The sequence below is a fragment of the Planococcus citri genome, chromosome 3 (assembly GCF_950023065.1).
Source record: "Planococcus citri chromosome 3, ihPlaCitr1.1, whole genome shotgun sequence".
In the NCBI taxonomy this organism is placed as follows: domain Eukaryota; kingdom Metazoa; phylum Arthropoda; class Insecta; order Hemiptera; family Pseudococcidae; genus Planococcus; species Planococcus citri.
This window is the reverse complement of record NC_088679.1, coordinates 52,524,419-52,550,164: the sequence shown is the minus strand read 5'-3', so window position 1 is coordinate 52,550,164 and position 25,746 is coordinate 52,524,419. Positions and strand designations below refer to the sequence as shown.

At 32.7% G+C, this 25,746-nt stretch overlaps 1 protein-coding gene across 1 annotated transcript in view; it reads left to right on the top strand.

Annotated features, from left to right (window-relative positions):
* The window catches only part of Task6 (TWIK-related acid-sensitive K[+] channel 6), a 39,341-nt gene that overhangs the window by 6,189 nt on the left and 7,406 nt on the right, over nt 1-25,746 (top strand). The window contains exon 2 of the mRNA XM_065356692.1: nt 18,774-19,100. Within this exon, the coding sequence (XP_065212764.1) occupies nt 18,974-19,100 (127 nt within the window). The 5' untranslated portion in view covers nt 18,774-18,973. The remainder of the gene's footprint in view (nt 1-18,773; nt 19,101-25,746) is intronic.

Genomic DNA, 25,746 nt, shown 5'->3' with positions numbered 1-25,746 from the left:
CGTACCTATAAAGCTTGGCTAAAAAATTGAACGTTTACCTGCGGAAAAATCATTTCTTTATACAGTCAACGAATAAGTACGTACTCGTTATCCAGCGTAGGTAAAAATTTGCTTGATCATACGTTGGTTTGAAATGTCGCTCTCGGGTACTGTTATCGTTTATTTGAAAAATAGCTAAAAACGAGATCAATTTCGGAGCATAATAAAGAAAGAAAATGGTCGAGGATAATACCTAAACTTGTGAATTAATTATTCGGAATGACTTAAATGAGAAAACAATACGTCTAGTTTTTATCAGCATCATGTACGACGGCGAAGCTAAAGCTCCACAAAGGAACAGTGCTTAAAGAAATGAAAGTTTTATGGTTGCGAATCTCTCCAGCGTGCCATAAACTACCTTGGCAAAATATCTTACCATGTTTTAGCGCCTATTTTATCATAAAAATAAGAAAAATAAAACAAACGTAAATTTTTTCTAATTTTTTACATTCGCAAAACGCGAGAGAAATTGAAAGTTCATCCGCATTCTTGCAATTTTAGGATCGTTTCGCGTCGCGATTTCGACATCGAGTACATTTATTAATAAGCAATACGCAATCGAGATTTTATTAACCGCGTTTGTCAAGTTTATTTTAACGTATTCGGATGACATTACTAACAAAGTATCTGTAATTTCGAAAGAAAAAACATTATTTACTTTATCAAACACGAAGAATAAGTAATAAGTTTCAAATTAGGTATAGGTACTCGAATTGCTTGAAAAATTACCCATAATTCTAAAATTGGTAAAAACAGGTACCCACAGCAAGTATATGTTTTGATTATATTTACCTATGAAGTTTTTGTTGAGAAAATTTCTCAAAAATTTTCCATACAGTTCGGTTTTAAAGTGGATACAAATTTGTAACTTTACAAAACTTCTGAAAAGTTTCTTTAATGAAATTTAAACACGACGATAACATCGTGAAAATTTATCTACCTAATGTTATCATAACACTGAAGAATAATCTAAATAATATTACTCATCTATTGAAAAAGAAGTAAAAAAAAAAGTTCCTAAGTAATGAAGTGAAGAACGAACCATGCCCATTTAATTTCTTATAATGAAATAAATTAATATACCTACGTAGATTTTCGATGATTTCGCTTCATTCCACATTTAAAAATTGAAATAAGTAGGTACCTACTCAACTACATAGGTAAGTATTATACGAAAATGAAAGTAAAACTAAAAAAACACAAAACGGTTAACAAAGAGTTTTCTTTTTGCGCCGAGAAAATTGAGTCGTTAATGTAGTATAAACTTATTTCTTAATTGTATTTCATCCCTGAACCAAACCGTCAACAAAAAATCCGTAACATCAACATTAATTTTCTTTTGAAATAAATTATGTTTTTGAAATTTCCGGCATTTTGCGCTCTCATCTAATACGCGATACAGAAAGAGCCAAACCCAAGTATTAGATTAAATACAACGTGTTAACTATCAACTAACATGTAGTGTTTTTTTTTTTCGGTGCTCTCCCCTAATGACCAAACTTTCTTGTTATTAAGCAAAGTACCTCATCAATTGAAACTTTTCTCTATAAAATCCTTCCAAAGCCGAGTTTAAGAAACGAGTTAAAGCTTAATCATAGTATAACAAAATGTTGGTTCAGCTGAAAATTACATACCATGCTAGATATATTTTGGCTAAACTTTTTATTCCGTATATACTTTGCTACAGTTTATTGGCCAAAATAGGTACTAAGTTTATTCGCAGTGTAATAATATAGGTATCTGTAGGAGTTCTTACTTATCTACCTAATGTTTGTAGGTATGCGAGTTGGTTTTTAAGGAACAGATAATTTTACGAGTAATAAATAATTCGCCAGATTAATTTTAAACACGAGGTAGGTTGATAAGGATTATTTTCATATCTATTTGAATTTAATCAATTTCCTGATGTGAATTGACTTACTTATGGGCATTGTGATTGAGTGATGGTAAAATATTAAGGAAATTACGTTCGATTACAAGTTATAAATCATCGAAATATATAATTTAAGCTGAAATTTATGAATGTTTTCCGCTTGCGAAGGTTCACTTAGAAAAAAAAACAACTGGTATCTCGTGCCCATCGCTTTAGTACACTGAATAATTACCTATTATGCGACAGCAAATTTTACGTGTCATTAAATTATCATGTAGCTATTATAAAACGTAAATATGTGGCATTCTGTTGTAGGTACTGTAGTAAAAGTGCCTTCCATCTGACAACTATGTAACTCCCAAATGAAACCGTGTATGTTTTCCTAATCTAATCTCTTTCCGTTTCTTTAATCGACTACCCAAATGGTTGGAGTTTAGGTATTTTTGTCGTTACAAAGAATATTCCATCGGAAGATTCGAGAGTACCTGCATAGATGTTCTTCTTGATACATAAACAGTAAACACGAAATGCACAGCTCAAAGTTGAAAAAAAAAATCATTCGTAAATAAATCCAAAAATAACATTATTATTTTAAAAAATTGTCCATCATTTCTTAATTTTAGTAACATTTCTTAAAAGTACGCTTTTCAAAAACAAAAAACTTTTTTCAGAAGCTACAATCTCGTTCTTCCATATTGATCAAACTTTTGTGTGATAGGTATGCTCTGAATAATGTTGTTCGTTCTTTTTTGAATTGGGATCCGCAACATTTTATTTAGGTACCTACCTACCTAATTAAAATAGAAGGATAAGAATTGTGTTGATGAAAAGAACCGATTTCGTTGGTTTTTTTTTTGGTTGAAAATATCAACTGCTCGTTGCAAAGATGGATGTTTGAAAAACTACGCATAGACCTATCTATTTTAATGTAAATGGGGAAAACAAAACAAAAAAAAATCATTTATATTTTCTCTCTGATTTTTCAAATGTAATGTACATTTCTCCGTTCACGTAACTATGAATACAAAACTAAAAAATCTAGATAAAATACTAATTTTTTGGCACAAATCCCAACTTTCTTTCTATTTTGGTTATCGATTCGAATAGAAATAAAAGTTATAGGGTGAATTGGAAAATTAGAAAAAAAAATCTACGAGAAGTCCTGTTCCTATGCTTTAAAAGATAGGCAACATACCTACATCTTTATGCCACCCTTAACGTACCTATCTATGAATGTTTCTATGTACTTTTTTTGTTTAAAAATTATTCTTTTATGAAATATCTCCTCCTTTTGTAACATGTCCAATAAATGAATGAATAAAGTGATATTTCAAACGCTGAAAAATTATTATTCCCATTTCCCAATTTCCCATAATGAAAAATATGAGAAAGACGTTTTGTTGATTTTAAAAATAAACCACCTATTTATCATAAAAATCGAGAAATTCGTGAAATTCCTTTGTTTTTTCGATTCAAAATTTCTAGAACCACGTAAAATTCATCAAATTTGGAACTTTTTCAAAATAAAAATGTTCATGAAGCGACCTATCTGTTTCTTTGTAAACTCTCGAAAATTAGACGCTTCTCTATAAGGAGAATTTAGGAATACGCAGGCGCTGGAACGTAAAGATAGGAGGAGGGATGAAGAGAGCGATTTGGCTCAGGTCTCGATTTCTTGAAGGGCCTAGGAAACGAAGGACTTGAGGTAAATTATTGTTCATGCGTTAACATTTCAAAATTTATTTTAAAATTTCAGTTTTAAATACCTACATAATTATTATTAGTCTGTAGTTTTTATGATTTTTTGCAGAAGGAGGGAGGGGAATTAGGGATTTTCTGAATACGGGTTGGCTCTTGATGGCTCAAATAATATAGTTTAAAGCCAACTAAAATGCCCAAAAAATAGAAAAAAAATGAAATGAAATTATTAATTTTCCGAAAGCGTACAATCTACACAAGTACTGACGACCCCTCTATGCCCTGAGGCGAGGCGAGGAGCCAGATTATTATTACTATACAATCCAATTGAAATAACAACCAAGTAAGAAATAAATAAATAGGTAGGTACATAAAAAAATGGCATAAAGTAATAGAAAAAAAAGAACAAAAAATAAAAAGACAAGCATACATAAAAATTCTCCCATCCCCTCCAACTAGACAACGGCTGACAACCACTTAACATGAAACATAAAAAGAGAAAGTTTTAAACAATGAACACACAGGTGACTATTCGAGATATTGTGTAGTAAAAAAACAACAGAAAAAAAAACATAACAAGTACACAGTAAATAGCTCTGTTCGTTTGGAACACACTTTCTACACCTGGTGTATGTTCGGTGTGTACTCCGAATTCAGGGTGTAACCAGTGTACACACTGAACACGCGTTTCAAAGAAATGAATTCAGTGCACTCATCACACACCAAAAATCGAAAAAATCGTTAACAGTTAATTTCCAATGATGAAAAACAATAAATAACACATCATCCCCATAACATCTCATCACATTAAAATTGGCTTTTTACAAACTGGTTTCTTGCAACAAAATACGTTCTCGGTGTGTACACCCGCTACACCTCCTTTTATTCGGTGTAGCGGGTGTATACACCGAGTATACACCCGCTCTACACCCAGTCCAAACGAATACAAAAAATCTGCACACCGAACGCACACTTTTTCCAAACAAATGACTTTTGTGTACAAAGTGTACACCGAACAGAAAGTGTGTTCCAAACGAACAGAGCTATAGAGAAAATGTGAGCACATAACACCTAGACACGAACCATGACACCTACCAGGCACCGACCCTCCAGCTAAATTGATCAGGAGGGCTCAAAAGTACCACCCTGCAACCATAGCCTCAGACACCTCCTAAACCTACGCCTTGGGACATTCCGTACATGCACAGGTAAGCCCAGAACAAAAGCAGCAGCGGTATAACAGAACTGATTTTGTGAGTGGTACTTTTTCCAACTTGGAACACTGCAGTCTCTCCCCCTCCAACTCAAAATAATAATTTTTTTAAACGTTGAATAACCTACAGGAATTTCAGCAATTACCCAAGAAAACACGAAGAAGAGATTCAATTGAACAATAAAAAGAAAAAGAGGAAATCAAACTTTTTTTGGCATTTTGTAATTATAGGCATTCATTTAAATAATAATTATTACCTATTGTTTTTATCGTAGTTCTTTTTAAAATGGCAGTTCTGAGACATATTTAGCATCTTTGAAGTTCCAAGATGGGCAGAATTTCCAAAAATTAAAGTTTGGAAAAAAGTGGGAGAAAGTTATGAAGCGATATCTTAAAATCTCTACTTTCAGATGATATAAAATAAACACACTTGGTGAAAAAAGGTTATAATTATAGAGTCAAAAAAAATGCACAAAGATACTAAAAAAACAAAATTTTAAAATTAATTCCTGACAGGTTTTTTTTGTAGGTATGTAGGAAGGTAGGCACTTCAAAGTTTCACTCAATTTGCAACCAACTTTAATGTTTCTTAAGTAGGGAGAAAAAAATGTCCTCGCGGTTATTTCTTCTCAACAATGAAACTGCGAGGAAAAGTTTAAATTAATTATCATCATTAGGGCTAGGATTTTTAAGCGCTATCAAACACGTTTTAAGCGCTATAAAAAAGCATTAAAAATGTAAGAAAAAAGCAAAAACAAGCGCTATCAAATCCGACCATGTTACATATCAAAATGAAGGTTTTTTCAAACCCAGCAAGATACGTCCCTTAAATATGTGTACTGATATTTCAAAAGGGCCCATTCGGTCGGTGCCGAGAAGGGTGTTGATTTTATTTTTCAAAAATTGGCACAATCTTCCAAAGTTTTCCAATTGATCTAAACGGCGCGCGAATGTGAAGCTTTCATGGACAGCTTCACACTCAAACACTGTTGAGATCCACTGGAGAAAACTGGAAATTTATTTTGATTTTTGAAAAATAAAATCCATACCCTTCTCGGCACTGACCAAATGGGTCCTTTTGAAATATCGGTACACATATATGTACAACATGAACCAAAATGAACGAAAAGAAGAAAATGAAAAAAAAGGAAAAAACTGAAACTAAAAATTAGAAAAAAAATAAAATAAAATAAAAATTGAAAAATGAAAACTGAATCTGCTATTTTTCTGTTTTTTCTCCCTTGTTTTTTAAACTGACATATTTTCAAAAATTATTTATTTTTTTCAAAAATGTGCAAAAGTTGATAAATTTTTGTATTTTGGAACTAATTTCTTCAATTTTACTAATTTTATTACCAAAAAAAGCGCTAACGACGAAAAAAAGCCCCAAAAAAGCAAAATTTCCGCCTTTTTGGCCCAAAATAAGCATTTTAAAGCATTTACACCCAAAAAAAGCAAAAAAAAGCACTATCAACTTTCACCATTTGCCTCAGAATTGAATGAAACGCAAAGAAAATATATTTATGCCGTATAGGGTGTTGCTACAAAAAAAAAGCATTATCATAAAAATCCTAGCCCTAATCATCATTTTCTTATGAAAAATGACAATTTTGATGGCTAAAGTACACGGAAGGACAAAGAAAAACGTCAAACCATCGACATTAGAATTGTTTCAAAAGTTCAACACGACTTAATTTTTTTGAACCACCCTGTCTCGTCCTGCTCTTAATAGCTGCATGTTTATTCATCTTTAATTTCTATTAATTGTCAAATAATTTTAAATCGGACTCAACACGTAGCACATATGATTAACATGGGTACGTGTTGATTATTAATTGTAATCACCGTAGGTTTAAATAACAATTCCCAAAGCAATGCCTTAACGAGAAAATGCTTAAATAGTAGCACGTTAGAGTATATCAAATGAAACACCTGTTAAGTGCATGAAATTATTTTAATTTATACCTTAGAGATCACTGAACATGAACTGGGTAATTTTGCTTCGCGTACCTTTTATTAACAAGTAACAACAATAAATGAATGATTCAAGTTCCTCATAAATTTTTTTAAAAAAAAGAACCACAAATCTCGAGAGAAGAATAAATGAATTTAGGCAAGTTTTTTTTAGAGAGTGTGGTCAAGGGACATTGCCATTTGTCTGAGAACCTGGTTCTGAAATTATCCATAAGTAGGTACCTACCTACCTACCTACCTTAAACTCGACTAAAAAGATTCAAAAATACTAGAATTTATGCTAGTAGTGTAGCTAAAATTAATTAAGTAACATTAATTTCAGGAAAAATCTAAAAACAATAAGAACTCTCTATTTTATTATACTTAAATGTGGCAAAATATACGTATAGATTCACTCACCTGTTGAAAAAATATTGTGCCAACGAGATTATAAAAAACAAAACCACTGTCATCATTTAATACGTATAAGAGCATTGCTCTAAGATATTCGTATACATCTTACCCACTTATTTGAAAAACGAATCTAAAAAATAGTAGGTGAATTCGGACTGTTTTGAAAAGAAATCTTTTGAAAATTCCAAAGTGTTGCCGGTAGTTTGAAAAATGTTTCATTCTTCAGCTCGGTACAATAATTTAAATAAAAATACGTTCAAATTGAACATCTCACCGTCTAAAAGTGAATTACGATTCAATTTCACTTTTCTTACAAACATTGTTGCGTGGTAACGAAACGTGAAAAAAATGCCGAAGAAATTCTTTTGAAAAATTAAATCTATCCCCATATAAAAAAAAAAGCAGTCGAAGAACATCATTTCTGCAAACGACTTATTATACGTAGAGTTACATTGTATAAAAACTGCAACCAAGCGAAAGCATCAAATATTTTCATATTTATAATGAAAATGGACGCAGCTTTATATTCTAACAAATGCTTCATTTAACATTGTTTTTTTTTCACTCGGTTACTCAATTTATGCTTATTGTTGAACATCGGGAAATTTTTCTAAAAAAATTCCATTGGTACCATATATATACTTATACTAAAACTGTAAACAAATTTCAACAACATTATTTCCATAAATCATTTTGCACTTTTTCGCTTCATTTATCATTGGTAAAAAAAAATTCGTCCGAGTACCTACTTTTTTTCTCTCTTATATGGTACCATAGAAAATAACGAGAAATGAACCCAAGCAGTGAAAAATTACGCTGGTGAGCGTGAAAGAGTGCGAAATACTAAAACGTTACCTGGATGATAAAAATTAATCAAACTGAACTGTAACTAAAAATCAGCGATTTCCTCGGGCCAAAAAAAAGGTTCGGGTGAATGGCAAACTATACTAACGAGGAAACACAACCAGAAGGTCACAATGGCGTGAATTAATTCACCATTCGACTTTTGTCCAGAAATTTATCATCGTGTTCATTTTCGGTTAACATTTTCACTTGAAATTTCCTGATGCCACTTACTTAAATATAGAAGTAGAAAAATTGAAAAAAGTTAGGTACTTCAGTGTATGACGAAATTCATTGAAGAAGTTCGTGTGCGAAAACATGATTCGCACATTAACTAGCCCGTCCTTATTATTGTTAAAATAAATACTTTTTTTTATTTTTAGATTCTCAACAGGACATTTTTTTGAAAATATATCGTTTCACCTCCTCTCTCCCCCTCCCACCTTCATAAAAAAATCAAAGAAACACTCGCGAAGATTTGGCTTTAGTTGCGCTCCAGTAATTTCTTTTCATATGAATTACTCCTATTAATGCTCTCTTTCCCTAAAATGGCTATAATGTACCTAACCACCATGAAGAAAGACTGAAGAAGAACTGGAGAAAAAACTTTTCAATTTTTTATTTCGACTGCACATCAGTCGTACTCGAGTAAAAATTAAAAAATTAAACTGTTCTGGGCACAGACTTTTAATAGGCTATCTGAAATTTTTCACTTGAAATCAAAATGTTGTAAGCTGAAAGGATGCTATTCATTTTCATTCAACCATAAATATATTTGATGATCCGAATTAAGTAAGTACCTATAAGATTTATTGACAATTATGACATTGCATTTTTTGATCAAAATCCATGTCCAACGCTTCTGCTATTGCATTAAATTACATACCTATAGGTAGGTAAATATTCAAGTGAATGACACGACTTGAGATTTTCATTTTGAATTCATTAAAAATTACAAAAAATTGGAATCCAGTTTTTTTTCTTAGAGTTGTAAACAATTTTTTTTTTTTTGTAAATATCACTGACCGTAACTGTAACTGTTTCCTAAAATCAAAATGAACCGTAACCATAACCATACTCGAAAATTTTTCAAAAAAAAACAGTTGGAAATCAAAAAAAATTGAAAAGTGCTGTTTTTAAATTTCTTGTTATCCTGTGGCTTTTTCAATGTGATTTGTAGTTATTTGAAATTTTAATCAAAAAAATGATTAATAGATAAAATAAAAAAACGTGAAAAGAATGTTCAAAAGGTACTGTAGGGGTTGTGGATGAAGGTAGCATAAAATTGGACTTCATATTCGTGTTCGGCGTGTTCGATTCATATGGAAACGACACCATTATTATGAAAATAGCTCAACTTTTAATATATGTAGTGAAAATTGAGGCGAGGGCAGAGGAACTGGAGAGGCGTGGATGAGAGTAGCATAAAATTGGACTTCATATTCGTGTTCGGGGTGTTCGAGTCATATGAAAACGACACCAACATTATGAAAATAGCTCAACTTTTAATATAGTATAAATTGCGGTGGGGCAGAGGCACTGTAGGGGTGTGGATGAGAGTAACATAAAATTGGACGTCATATTCGTGTCCGGGGGGTTCGATTCATATGGAAACGACACCTCGTTTACCAAAAACAATAATTTACACTAGAATCCATTTTTACCCCCTCAGTAAGTTTTTTCAATTGTTGACCACAAATTTTTTTGAAAAAAAAAAATGTTTTGTAGGGGTCAAAAACACACTTGAAAATGCTTTTGCTATTTTTGTGCCAAATTATGGTCATTGCTAAAACGGGTAAACAAAACTAAGTAACTCCATTTTGAGAGGTAAAGGAGATTAGATAAAATCAAAAATTTGCATGCATGCATACGTTTCAAAAATACATTGAGGCATTTTTTTAAAAAACTGAAGTTTCCAAAAAGGCACAAAAGGATTCAAAATGGATTGAAACTGTCAGCAATCCACTTCGAAATAACACCAAAAATAGGGTACCTATCAACTGTCAACTGAATTTTATCTTTCTACTTCAAACGGGCGCGGAAGAGAGAATTTTTAAAATTTTCACAAAGTACATAATTATATAAAATCAATGCACAAAAATATGTTTCAAACTGAAATGCACCACAGGTTTTATGGCGTTTTTTGTTAAATTTAAATTTCTAAAAAGTGTGAAATTATAGTTTGCAGAATAAATTTTTGGCTTTCCAACTCCATTTGATATACCTAATTTGAAAATTTCAAGTTTCAAAAATCTGCATGGGGACTTGAGTAATTTTCAAAAAGTCGCTGCAAGCTCCAAAATGATTTGAACCCACGTGAAGTCGTTTTTGGAGAGTGTTAAAATCGGAGTGCAGAGTAAATTTCGGCTTTCCATCTCCATTTGATAAAATTGTGTAGAAATTTCTAGTTTCAAAAATCTCGTGGAAGTCCTGGAGGCTCCAGTGATTTTCATAAAGTCGCTGGAGCCTCAGGCCTCTAAAACGACTTGAAATACACCTCCAGTCAACTAAGTAGCCTATTGAAATCAGTTTGCAAAATGAATTCCTGTATTCCAACAAACTCCATTTGATAAAATTTTGTGGGAATTTCAAGTCTCAAAAATCTGCTGGAGGCTCCAGAACTACTTAAAACGGTTTGAAACAGTATTCAATCGAATTGGCAGCTCGAAAATAGAGTGTATCCTAAATTTCAGCTTTCTAGGTCAATTTGGTAAAATTTTGATTTTTTACCTTTATTTTTGGCGCATAATTTGATTTTCAAATCGAAAAAGGCACTTTAGCACTTGAAATTTTGATAGGTGATAAATGTTTGCCTACTGAGTACAGAATAATGTACTTCAATCGAAATTGAATCGAGTACATCATGTTTCAATCTTAAAATGCGGTATTTCTGCAATTTTAAAGAAAATTGATGTATTTTTATAGAAAAACGGACCTGCAAAGCAAATCTGCAATTTTCTGCAAAAAATCGCCAAAACATAATATACACCACTCCAAAATACACTTCCCTATGCAGAAGAGAACACACGATATTGCCCGATTACATCAGTTTTGTTCTAAAACATGTTCTGATTTCTGATTTTACACAAAAAGCTATCAACTTTGAACATCAGTGGTATAAAAAATCATAGATATAACTAAAAACTGATTAAATATTGTAAAAGTACTGATTTTCGGCTATCGAATTCATTTTTTGCATATGAAAATTCACCCACGCAAACGCGAACAAACCCGGTTTTAAAAAACACCCTATAAGCATAGTAGCTGTCTCAGATAGCGCGACGTCAACTTCAACCCACGCGTTTGGCCGTTGTGGCGGGGTGGGTATAACTATCTGTGGTTGTTTAATGCGTTTTGTATGCGTGGATGTCTGCACAATAACATGCCTATTTTGTTTGGTTGACTACTGAACTTCTTTTTTTGAGTTACCTCCGTTTAAGGGGGTCTCCTGGCCCATAGTGCGACACATGAAATATGCAGCATGTTTTTGTGACGCTGAACACGAATATGACGTCAGATTTTTGATTTGACCCCATCCACGCTCCCCAAAAATTTTTATGAACTTCTGACAAAACAAAATGGGCGAGGTCAATTTGAAAAACGAAGGCTATATTATTGTGTTCAGCAATAACAAAAACGTAATAATGTTTCATGTGTCACACGAATGAAACCATTTTTTTGACTCTTACTCCCTTTGGGGAGGTGCTGGGGGCCGTGGATGGGGTCAATTTGACAAATTGCCAGAGGTCCAAAAATGAACTTTAGAATCTGAAATATTAGTTACGGTGGTTTTAAAACACGCTCTTTCGATCTACTCATATGTATAGCTTGGTTTCGTTCAAATCGAAGATGCAAGTTCGAGAGATTCATACCTTAGTATTACCTACTTATTTGGTTGCATGGTGCTCATTGTGTCATTGTGTTTTCTCTTTCGACCGTTTTTGAAAATTTGATTTTTTCCCCCTAAGTATAGCTTTTTCTGGAATTCATTGATTATTTCCATCGTTGGCGAAAAAACGAAAAAAAATTCCCCCACCACCCAATCGAGCACATATGTATGTATGTACAAGGGCCATCAAGTAATTTTTGTCTGATTTGACGCGGCATCACCCGAATGCCCTCTTCAATCCAGCTTGGTTTCGTTCAAATCAACGAGTTTGAGTTCAAAAAGTTTATTTGCGAGCTACATATTTTGGTGGTAGAATCAAACCCAAGCAGCAAGCGAGAAAAACGAACGTGAACAGGGGTACCTAATACTCTGAATAAAAAATTATCAAGTGTCTGAGGGAAGGGGTAGTTTAAGTAATTCTTGGGAGTAATAATTACAGATAGGTGCCCTTTTCGACAATTTCTCTAAATTTTTTCTGCTTATTTGCCTATACTAATCCAGAGCACTTCCTTAATTGACCTATTTGCATATTAAGACACAGGCGTACGTCTTTCATGTCAATTCAAGGAGAATTAATTTTTAACTTCAATTCTATGTAGTTTCGAAGATGGTCAAATTCAAAACTTTCTCAACTGTTCACAATGAGGGAATGCGAATGCATTTATATCCGAGTGTATTTAATACCTAGTATCTACACATAAATAGGTGGATCATTTAGGTACCTATCTTTGTATGTAATAACAAATAATTCGTAAACCATGCTCTGATGCTCGTAATAACTTCGGTTATCGTAAAAAAAAATGACCGAATTCCAAATTTTTCTTTTGTACTACGTACTTTGCTACTTCCATACAAGTACTTCCGTATTACTTTCAACCTAGCTTTCTCGATAGGTATATTGTATCAAACATGTAAGTAGGCTTTATATTACTACTGCGGTTTCATTAAATTAAATTTATAAATCTACAATATAGTTAAGCACTGTTGTATTTTGTGATATGATATCGTTACGAGTTACTTATAAGTTTCAGATGATAAATTTTGAAATTCCATGCACGCTGGAGACACGTAATACACGGTCTACCTTTTGTAATATTTTTCTTTAATTTCTAAAGGCAGAAAGAGAAAATACCTACTATATCTACAACCACATCAGAAAAATGATTAAATTCAACCACGTGTTGTAGTTTTATTTTTTCCCAATTCAGCTTACTTAATAATTCCAACAACCTTCTTGTATTTTGACAATTGTGATACACAGGAAAAGAATGTCTAAAACGAAAAAAAAAAAAAAAAATACAAGTATATCCATGTATGTACCTCATGTACCTTTACCGAGTCAGATAGGTATGTGTGTTGTATATAGGTTTAGGTACACGACTACACGAGCTTTAGAAAGGTTGTCTATAGTTATACCCATGTACACTGGAGATGCAAAAAGATTCTATCAAATTATAATATTCCCCCCTCCCTACCATCTTGTAAATATAAATGAGTGTAATAGTCCCACCAGAAATTACCATTTGTTCGTATGAAAAGGTCCCTAATCCATGACACAATATACTGCAGCAATCTGTTGTGCTACATCAAATACTAATCAATAAAAATAATATCCTAAAGTTTTCTTCCATAAACAATTGTCACCACTATACGGTAGATTAGAATAAAGATCATTACAAATTCGAAATGTATTCATCACCATGTTGTATTAAAACACATAAATACCTATCAAAAAATGATTAATGAAATATCGTACGCGTAAAACAAACATTAGCATTTACTTGATAAAGTCAATACAAACGAATGCGAACAGAATGAAAAATGGTAATGAATTTCAATCGAAATGAAACATTTTTTGATATTCGAATAGGTACCTAACCTACCTATATAAAATCCGCAACAAAGTTATTCAAAACGTGTTGGTATGTACCTATCTTGGTCAGTTCGATGTTTGAAAAATGAAATTGAAAGGTAAAGATGAAAGGATTATGTATGTATGTACTTGTACCTACCTAGATCTCACACGTTGATTTCGAAATTCCATAAGTTGTTTTTTTTCATTATCATTATTAAAGACACTCTTGTTGTCGAAACACAAAAGGAAAAAAGTAGAAAATACTTGAAATGAAGAGAAGAAAAAAAGATTATTGTCTCATCTTAACAAAGATATTTAGCTCATTTATTGGATAAGGGAAAAATAGCTTTCGAGAGTTATTTAACAAATTAACAATTAAAAGTGTGAAGTGCCTCTTGACGGATATTTTTTTTAAACGTGTAATTTTCATTTGGCCGAGTATCTCTTGACTTGAAAACGAATTTCTGAAGTTTTTTTAGTTTACTTTTTCACCTATATTTTCTCTATTGTTCTTCCTCCTTCTGTGGCAGACTAATTACTTAAGAAAGAGCCGCCAACAGGTGCCTCTTAGTTTCGGCTTAAAACGATATAACCTCAATTCATTACTTGTTTTCTACCCACTTTACTAGGTACGTTATATGTACATGCCACTTTTAACGTAAACACAAATAATACTAATGCAAACAATAGTTTCATATTTGACGTGCAGCTATTATCTTCCATAATTTTTCTTGCCAAGAAATTAATTATTAGGAGGTCTTCTCCGCAGATGAGTGAGTGTATATCGTTGAATTGTGTTGTCTTTCGTTATACTAAACGTACCTATGTAGGTACCTACCTATTGAAAATATAAATGCGAACTCGTTCCTTACTTAGCTATTGGTATTGCTCTACGTTTTGCTCATATGGTAATATTACAATTTTAGGGCAGTAGGCTCCTTTCATCTTCCCTTCTTAACCCTGTTAACTTTTTGTTTTTTCTCCATTTTTTTCCCTACGTAGGTATGTACATGTACCTATATAGATTAGTCTACACTCCTCCAGTTTACTTCTGTAGGTATAGTATGCGTATGAAATATAAATGATGTTGTGTGTGGCTTTAGGAAAGAAAAAAAATAACACGTAAACGTATATATCTGCTCCGCTGTATAAATATAATTTGTCGGTTTGCTTGCAATAATAGTACATTTTCAGCGCGCTTTCAGCTTAGCACCACCACAGAAACCAGCGTTCATTTCGCTACTAGCTAATTTTAACGTCTACTACAACCGTCGAAAATCTTCAAGGTATGCTGCGCAAGAGTTTGCCATTTTCTCCCCATATTCATTTCATAAAGGGATTTTTTCCTTTTTCTATAACTACCATAGCTGAAATCTAATGAACGGTATACTTTATTAAAAACCATTATTGTATTCTGTTACATGTTACTCCACATTTATTCAATATCGATTCAATTTTTTCCCACTGTGTAACAAATTCAATTTGAGAAATTATTATTTCACTCGGGGCTGTATAGTTTTATTTGAAACATGTTTATAACATCGAGAATGCGATGTAAACAAAAACCGTTTTATTCGAACACATTTTTTTTGGTTCGAAACATATTTTTTTTTAATGACGAAATATTAATATTTTTTGATTTTTTTTAAATAAGTACCTACTTAGATATCTACCTGCCTGCTTGAAATTAAATGAAGAATTTCTATTCCAAAATTTGTAAATTGTATTTTAATTTTATCGTTTTGAATGAAGCTTTTTATGAATGTAACGACATTCCTGAATGGGAAACCAACTGAGAAATTAATGCTTGAAATACGAATTTGATGAGTTTTTGACATATTTTCTTGTAGGTTACTAGATCGACGTCTGCTTATGGCATAATGCAAAATAATGTAGGTAAGCTTAAATCACTCTGCTGAGCAGATCCACGTAATGAATACTGATAGGGAAAGGAGGAGTTGAGATTTTACTTCATTGAAATCGTTAAAACGTGATTTAAACGTTTTTTCGAAGAGTAAAATCTCAGAATTTGGCCCAAAAAAGCTTAATTTTGAAAGTTACAGGTAAAATCGAATGAAAAATTATCGACCTCTTGCTAGTGTTTTTCAAACTTAAATGCTTCAATTTATTTGAAAAAATATGCATAAACGCCTTTTTTAGGGTTGCCTAAAGTGGGGGGGGCTCCAAAAAAAGGGTTCGAAATTACGAATATGCAGGGAGCCTAATTAAACTTTTTCATCTAGATAGTTGATTATATACCTCAAAACGTTACGTTTAGCGCAAATCGCAGGTTTCTAGCTTTCCAGGGGTTCCCAAAATATCGAAATTACGAAAAATTGGAAAATTGGATTTTTGAGTACCAGCGGAAAATTTTATTGAGCTCAAAATTTGGTAGGATGAAGGTTTTTCAGATACTAATAAACTGTAAAAAGCTTTTTAGCGGGGTTCAAAGGGGTAGGTTCAAAATGGTGGTTCCAAAATTTTCCAAAAATCAAACCCCCCCCCCATTTCTGCTCCCGAGGGTCGAAAATAAAAAAATCACGTAGCATAACGTTTATTGGGTTCAAACACATACTTTACGCTAAAAAAGTTTTTGAAAATAATTGTTAGTGGTTCCCAAAGTTCTTTTTTTATTCACAACTTTGGGATCCCCTGGAGCCCAAAAAATGGTCATTTTGGGTTAACTAACCACGGATTCGTATTTGGGACATTTATTACAACATTTCAAGAGTGGTTCAAACGATAACTGTCTGGGGCCCAAAAATGACCTTATCGGGAGATCGGGACTCCTCCTTTGTTTGTGATTGGTTCGTTTGAGAATACACGTTCAAAAGTTTGAAAGGTTCCAAATTTTGGAGCTATAACTTATTGGTAATTTTTGATCAATTATTGGTAATTTTTTTTGTAAATTATCAACAGGGCTGGGGGGTTTTTTTACAAATTTTTTGTAAGCACATATAGGTAGGTATTAATAATTTAGGGCCTATCCTTTCGAATCATACAATTCTGAGTAAAATCATCCGAATTTATCTGAGCATCTTTTTGCATTTTTTTCCTTTTTTGCGTTTTTAAGACATATTTTACAAAATCCTTCGAAATCCAATTTTTACCACGGGGAAAAAAATTGAAAATCAACTTTTCACTTATCAGTGCACTTGTTACAAAAAAAAAATTCTTACTTAAAGTTTGGTAAATGATTTTCAAATGATTTTCATTTTTAATTGAATACTTACAACCCCGAATCAAACCCAAATACGTCCACAATTTCATTGAGCACAATATTTTTGACATATTTTTTCGAAATATTTTGACCAAATATTACTCAAAATATTCCAATAACTCGTGCAATATTTGACAATTTTTAGATTGAAGGAAAGCACCTGACGCAAGGAAACCAATGCAACTTTCAAAATTGCCTTTACTCGAGATCAAAAAGATTAGTCACAAATTAGGGCATCATGGTATTACGCTCCATATTTTTCATTTTTTCTCTTCCTTCATACTTTGTTCCATTTTACTCGAAATTTTTTTTAAAAAATATACCTGATTTCAAGACAGGTAGGTACCTACACATAAAAAAGAAAGGTAGCGAAAAAAACTTGAAAAAACAGATAAAACGAGATAGGTGTAAATTTTTTTAAAAACTTTGTTAACTAAATGGGCAATAAAAGTGGAAAATAAAACAACGGAATTTCACGACAGTCATAAACGCTTTTGTTCATGCGTAAAATTGAGCAATCGCCGAAAACAGGAAACGTTGACAAACACATAAAAATCGACGAAAATTTTAAACACACCATTAAAGCAATACATCAAACTCACTTTAGTTTCATTAAGCTCAATTTCATTTTCAACGGGGAAGTTGTAAGTTACTTTACATATACTCCTACGTACTCGTATATTTTTTGAGAATGGATTTTTCAAGAAAATCTAGCGCGTCTAATTCTGTTCTGAATTTGGACAGATGCCTTTCTATATTTGTGCATTTCAACGAACAAAATTTTATTAATTGAAAGCACTTGGTCCTCTCATAATTATCTCAGAGAGGTTTCGCTCGTCTTATCAGATTTTTTTATGACATAAGAAATGAAACTACGGTGTAGGTACTTTTACTTGGAAATTTTGATACTAAGTTTCATTCAAAATTGAATACGTAGGTGCCTGCCTACTTGATTGCAAAAAAATCTGTAAAACGAAAAAAATTATACCATTTTTGACAAGGGTTCTTCGCATATGTGTAGGGCAGGTAAGGTAAATACATATTACGACGCGTCGTAAAGTTTATAGTCTTACGTGCAACAAAATATTTTAAATAACGAATAAAGTAGGAAAAAAAACAATTAAAATTCTTATTTGTATTAGATTCGCATGCATGAAAAAGAGCAGCACGAATAAAAAAAGAGAAACAACGACAACAGTGCTCGGCTCGGTATGCGCTCAACTTGGGGAAAAAATGAAAGATATGTTTAATCACGAATAGAGCGCATTAGTACGTAGAAAAGCCCTTTAAACATGAAACCAGTGTTCAAGCATTTTATTAACGTGCACAAATGGAAAAATCCTGGTGGGATGACTTTGATTGTTATCCGCAGGAATCTAAAACACTGACATTTGTGGAGACATTATGTCGGGAAAGTTAAAGTGAAACCTTAAAACCATGTTTATTCGAAATATGTTCTGCAACAAGATGGCGGATTATACAATTTAGGTACAAATGTGAATAATAGATTTAGCAAGGTCTACTCAATCATATTTCTATATAATTTGAGAAATTCTGCGTGTACAGATTAAACGGTGGCAAATTTTATACGATGAGTTAATAACACGTAGATGTACATATTTGTACATTTGAATTTCGCCCTCGTGCGCAAAGAATTAAAATGATTGACAACGTTGTAATATAATTACTATTGTGCATTGTAGTAGGTAGTAGGTATACGTTCCTGGGCATATTTTAACCCAAATTTATCGTTTTATTTTATTTTTTTATTTTCAGGTAATGGGTGTTGGTTATCACCAATCAAAAAATGAAGAGCATCGTAAATGCACTCTCACTTCCAAGTTTCACATTATCTCAGCAATTTTTGTCACATATTTCGATAGCAATAACGGTAGATAGTGAGAAGAGCCTCCACGGTGGTAAATACGGAGACCACGTAGGAGGCCCACAAACGCCAGCATGGTGGGTTCCAGAGAATGAAGAAGCAGAACGTCAGGACTCTCTCCTTAATCGTCTGCACGTTCACTTACTTGTTAGTTGGAGCTGCAGTCTTTGACGCCTTAGAATCAGAAACTGAGAAACGTCGCTTTGAAGCTTTAACTGGTAATACATCATTTTACAAATTGTAAAGTACATATACACTACTATCGTTTTGATAAGGATATATTTAACAGAAAATTTACCCCCCCCACCCCTTTGCCCATAAGAAGTCCGTTCACTTTTTTGTAAAATTTGAATAAGAATTTGTTTCTCAGACATATCTACATAACATAATGTTGACCGATTTAAACAATTTAGGTCAAGTATATTATTTTAGTTCAGGCAAAGCAGCATGAAGAGCAGCTCAGAAATGTCCATAATTATAATATTTTTTTTGCCCCCATGTGTTGATATGAGTCTCATCATTAGTCTGGAACTAACCTCCGTAGAAGGCGAAGTATGTTCAATGTTCATTAGGATGGATCAGCCCCCCCCCAAAGAAAAAACACAAAAAAATCGGCCGATTTCGATCAAATTCAGCAGAGACTTTTATTTTGAGTTGAAAATCACCCATAAAAAAATTTCTGCTTCCAAGGTGACCTGGAGGGGATTTATGGGACCTCAAATGGCGGCCATTCATGAAAAGATAGTGGTTTCTTCGCTCCTGTCGTTACATAATATGTTTTGGGGAAAATGGCTCATGTTCCAAATAAAATTATGTTTGAGATTCTCCTTCGATCTACGCTATTGACGTCAATATCTAAGACCACTTTGTCTTCTAGAGTTCTACTGAGCGGTTGTTAAAACGTGGAAATCGCTCATTTTTGGATGAATTCGTGTTTTGGAAATTTTTTCTTCACAAATGTTTGGCATTAAATGCCTACAAAATATTGAAGGATATCATTCCTGAAACTCAGGAAATATTTTAGACCAAAAGAGTGCCATTTTTCAGCCATTATTGCCAACTTCAAAAAATGAAAATTTTTTTCGACTACGAGGTGTGTTAATTTAATACCTAACGATACTTTTGAAATTGCGCGAGTTGTACGTATACATTAGAACAGCGGACGAGGTCTCATTTGAAAAAGGAGTGGATTTTCTATTACTGTACAAAAATTCAAGTTGATTGGATGATTTTTGTGTGTTTTACATCCTCTCAAAGTTGGCCATTTTTTTACCCTTGTCGGGAAAATGAGTGTTGCAAATTTTTTCTTGAAGGAATTTTTACTTCCTCAAGACATCTCAGTGCCTCCTCAGCATTTCTACTCCTAAGATTCAATTCCTAGTAACCTTTATTACTTCGTTCTCAGAAGGTTTTTACCTGAAAATCAAAATTCATTTGAAGAGTGATATTCCAAAACTCGCTTTGTCCATTTTCACAACTTTTCAGGAAAGAGGAAAAACAGCTTCCCTTTAAACGGGTAAATTGGCTTTTTAGGCGAGTTTAGCACTTTATTTGGGTGGATTTACGATGTAGGAGTGTAGGTATACACTTCATCCACTAAATACTGCTGAAAAAAATTTCAACAAAAATGGACAAAGCGCGTTTTGGAACATTATTTTTTTTAAAATTTTTTAGGGAATTGGCTATTCAGGTGAGTTTACCTCATTTTGGTAGGTTGATGATGTAGGAATGTGAGTCAATACTTCACCTACCAGGTACTGCTGAAAAACGCATTTCAATAAAAATGGACAAAGCGAGTTTTGGAATATCACTCTTCATTTCATTATTGAGCATGACTGAAGAGCCTCCACTCAAATTTTGAGGAAGCTGCCTCTGAATAAGGCCGTACAGATTTTTGAAGGGCGTTTTGGAGAATAATTGTGGGGGATTCTGTTGAAGGATGACTACGCTGAAGATATATGAGGTCAACCTCCCCCAAAAATTATTTTACATTTACCTCAGAGGGCGTTTCCTCACAACCATTAAGCAACGATTTCCCCATGACCTAATTTGTGAGGTTTTGATTGAGTGAGCTTCCTCCAACAGTTCCTTATCTCTTTTAAACATCATTTTGCCCTCAAAGTTTCACGACGAGGGTGAAAAATTGCCAACTTTGAGAGGCTGTAAAACACACAAAAATCATCCAATCAACTTGAAATTTTGTATAGTAATAGAAAATCCGCTCCTTTTTCAAATGAGACCTCGTCTGTTGTTCTAATGTAACTACAACTCGCGCAATGGCAAAAGTATCGTTATTAAATTGGCACACTTCGTATTTAGGTACCTATTGATCTTAAATTAATGTACATATATGTTCGCGAGTTCAATTACTCGAAGTTTTCAGAAATGGCTTAAATTCTTTTGAACCATGTTAAAGAAATTTTTGCAAAGCTATGAAATCAGAAATCCGCTGGAGCCTCCAAATTGGCTCAAACCGGCCCTCAATCGATTTGGAAGGTCGAAAATAAGATGCCAATACAAGCATCAACTTTCTACTTCCATATAGGGTCAGATTTCGACTTACCAAAATTTGTCAAAGATTAAAAAATTAAAAAAATTTCAGGTATTATTTGCAAAAAAAAAATTGTCAAAAACTGTTTTCAAATGCTCAAAGATTATTTCTGAGCCATTTTTTCAATATTTTACCTACCATCGTGAAAATTCAAAATTTAAGGAAACAATGTTGGAAAATCGCTCGTCATGATCTTGTCAAGTTGGAATGACTAACGTAGACACATATGTAGGTACATTATGATGTCCCCTCTCCATTCATTAAGAAAAATTTCTTTTGAAAAGTTTTTTTGGTTTTTTGTTTTTTCAAAAATATGAAGAAAATTTGAGAAGTTTACTGACAAGTGCAACAATTTTTCAAGAATTCTTGAGGAGCATTTTGAATTGAAAAAAAATTCAGATAGATACACGATTTAGGTGGAGAGGGTTAAGTTTTTATTCTAAGTGAAGCGAAAATTCCAAATCCATCGCTGTCCACGAGGATTCACATTATTTCAACATAGGTAGATTTTAAGATCGCTAATAATGTCAAAAAAATTTGAAAAAATGTTGGGTCATTGCTCTCTGGTGCCTCGATCTACATTCATACCAAATTTCAAGTTAATCGGTCGAAAACAGCCTGATATAACGTATAATCTCTGAAAGGTACATTTCGGAAAGTACCCCCCTCCCCCCAGTGCCGATCGAAAATTGCTTACACGCTTACAAAATCATATGGGGATTTTTTAAAATAACAACAACATTTCCATTTTTCATCTCTTTCTTCTCGATCACTGAGAAAATAAATACCAAAAATTATTTTTACCCATTAAACAAATTGAAGAAAAATTTCAGTGACTTCTTATTTTTTATTCGCAAAAAAATATAGGTACTTCACGAAACCTTGTACGAGATAGGCAATGAAACAATAGAACGCATATATACGGTATTTCTGAATTAAGTACCTAACTACCTACTCAAACACTTGATATTTCTTTTAATTATTACGTGTTTTTCGATTATAAAAATTGAAATTATTGGACAAAGAAAACTGTAGACAATTAAGCAGAAAGGTGAATAAGCAGATTAATCAAGATGTATAAAAATCTACATGTTGAAAATTTTTCAATTAATTATAAGAAGCACTCAAAGTTCTTTTTTTCTCTTGAAGAATTCCTGATTTAAAAATAAGTATGGAATAAATCGTCCATGAAAGAAAGTTATATCGTTGTGTAAGTTTCAGCGAGCAAAACTTGTTTCACTTTTCATAACCTAATGAAACCTTTACCATTAAAAAAAGAAGCAAAAAAAAAAAAAATAGCCAAACGTGGCGGCAATATTTCCCGGCAAATGTAATATATTATTTATATTCGAGCTTTGCGATTTTCCTTTCAAGAAGATTCTGGCAAAGTTTGCTACTATAAACTATCATTTTTTCGCAGCAAACAAATTTCTAAAGGCACATTTTCAGCTCAGGAATTCACCCCTTATCTGCAATTTCGTGAATAACCGTAACTTCATTAATTAAAATGTCATTAAAGGAGCGTAACCGCAACCCTATTCTAACATTAATCGTAACAGTAACCTTATTTCAACGTTGTTTCTGTCACTTTATCAACAAATTTAGATAAAGCCAATTTTTGAAACATAATTCTTCTTTTGTATGCGCTTAATTACGCGGAAGTGTTTGATTCGGGAAAAAAATAATAGGTAGACCTCAACCCTTTTTACTCTCTTACCTAATTTGAAAATAAATTACCTGGTGCGAATATTTTAACAGTCAGGTAGACCAGGTAGGTAATAATGCAGTTAGATGCAGTGAATTAAGGTAATTTTCATACCTTTGAAAACTAAAAAACACGTGCATTTGTTTCTATTCAGATGTGGGTATTAGAATAGGTACGAGTTGGGCAAATGTTTAGATGCTTCTGTAAACTCTATGATTTGTTTGTTTGCTTTTTTTTAAAAAAACAAAAAAGGAGAAAAAATTAATTTTAATACGCATTATGCATACATATATGATATTATATTTCATTTAAATATGTGTACCATGGTCATCTGTATAGTAGTATCATCCAAATTTTCCTGCATCGTTATGTTTTCCGTTTTCGAATCACAATATAACGTTCTGTATCAAGAAATTGCGATTTCCATGGTAACGGCAAATGACGTCATAAATCGTCAGTCTGCGGTCTCAAAAAGTGATGGCCTCGGCCGGTGTCAGTAGGTCAATTATCATTTTTGCATACTTACTCACATTTTTGAAAAATCTCATCTCATACAACTTATTACGGTCAGCTAATTTAAGAACCGTTCTTTTTTTTCTCAATATAAGTGGGTACTTTAGTATATAGGTGCTTACATTATTCTTCACGATGTACTTTTTGCTCACGTTTCACCGATTACGTATTTTTCACTCCGTAATAGACTTACTGAATCTGAATTTTTCGCAGTCATACAAGGTGTCCAAATTGCTAACCGTAGGTAGGTGAAATTCTTGGTTTGATGAACATTCTAAATAATAGTGAATGAGTAAGTTAAATAAAACTATTTCGTAATTATTAAAGATTGATAAAGAATTTCCAAACTCGAACTCGTGTTTTATTAGGAGAAAGATGTGATTACGAAGGAATAGCAAGTGGTACCTAATAATATTCAAACTTGTTTAATGTTCCAAATTAGCCTTGAAATGATATGAATTTGAAAAACATTGAAAAATTTGGAAAACAATTTTGAGAGTTGTTTTTTTTTAGCAAGAAATACATAGTTTTAGCGTGATTCAACTCAAAAATTCCATTAATTTCGGCGTCATTTTTTCGAATTTTTAAATCGTAGTTTTCAGTTTTTAAATTCATGTTCGGGTTATTCCACGTCAATTGTACCAAGAAGTGGTAGGGGGTCCGGCGATTTTTTTGAAATTATTCCTGTGGAAAGACCTTCTGAAACGTTGACCAATGGCGCAAATCGCAGCCCTCTAGCCCATTTTTAAAGGCAGCCAGGGGGTGTCAAAGTTTTCAGTGAACCTAAAATATCATCCATTTCAGCAGTGGATTACTCGATAACGGCGATACCTATCAAAATGGAACATTTTCCCATAGTTAGGGGTTTTGAAAGACTTTTTGGTGATATCAAAAAAATCAGTGTTGCCACTTTTTTTCGTACAAAAAATTGGCTCAAAAAGTTTCGAAACGTAGTTTTCATATCGTTCCGACTCTCAAAAATTCTGAAAAAAATATATTATGGATAACTTTTCATGCTGAAATACATATTGAAAAATTGGAATGCATGTTGCAAAGTTGATTCAAAAAAATTGAAAGTTTGCGAAGAAATTCGATTTTTTGATTTAAAACATGAAAAAAAGTTTTGATAGGTGAAGTTGACCCATTTGACCCCTATTTTCACGCATCCGTTGAGAAAGTTGAAAACCCCCTTTCACTCAATGAAATTAACTCATCACAAAAAATCAAAATTTCGAAAAAATTCAATTTACATTTTCAAACATTAAAAAAAGTTTAAATTTATTCTTTTGTCTTATTTTGACCTATTTCTGATGTATTTCATGAAAAAGTTGATAAAAATTACACTCACAACAAAAAAATAAAAATTCGTTCATTTTTTGAATCTTTTCGAATTTTGATTTTGTTGTGAGGCGAGTGAAAGAGTTTTTTCAACTTTTTTAACAAATACGCAAAAATGGGGGTCAAATGGGTCAACTTCACCTTATCAAAACTTCTTTTCATGTTTTAAATAAAAAAATCGCATTTTTTCGCAAACTTTCAATTTTTTTAAATCAACTTTGCAACATGGTACCATCCCAATTTTTTAATATGTTGTTCAGCATAAAAAGTTGTTCATAATACATTTTTTTCAGAATTTTTGACAGTCGGAACAATATGAAAACTACGTTTTGAAACTTTTGAGCTAATTTTTTGTACGAAAAAAAGTGGCAACACTGATTTTTTTGATATCACCAAAAAGTCTTTCAAAACCCCTAACTATGGAAAAATGTTGGGCTAGAGGGCTGCGATTTGAGCCATTGTTCATCTCTTAGGACGGTCTTTCCATAGGAAAAATTTCAAAAAAATCGCCGAACCCCCTACCACTTCTTGATCTAATTGACATGGAATGACCCCTTCATAAGTTGAGCTTTCACTGCGAAAATTTAGTTTTAAGCGATTCAAATTTTAATTCTTGACTTTCAATCTAGTATTTTTATTCTCTTTGAAACGTCACAAACTTATTTGCTCTGAATCCAACCAACCTTCACATACGACCCTTCAAAGCTGTGCATCTTGATCGTAAAGAAATCGCAAATGAGTGAAAATTACGAGGCTC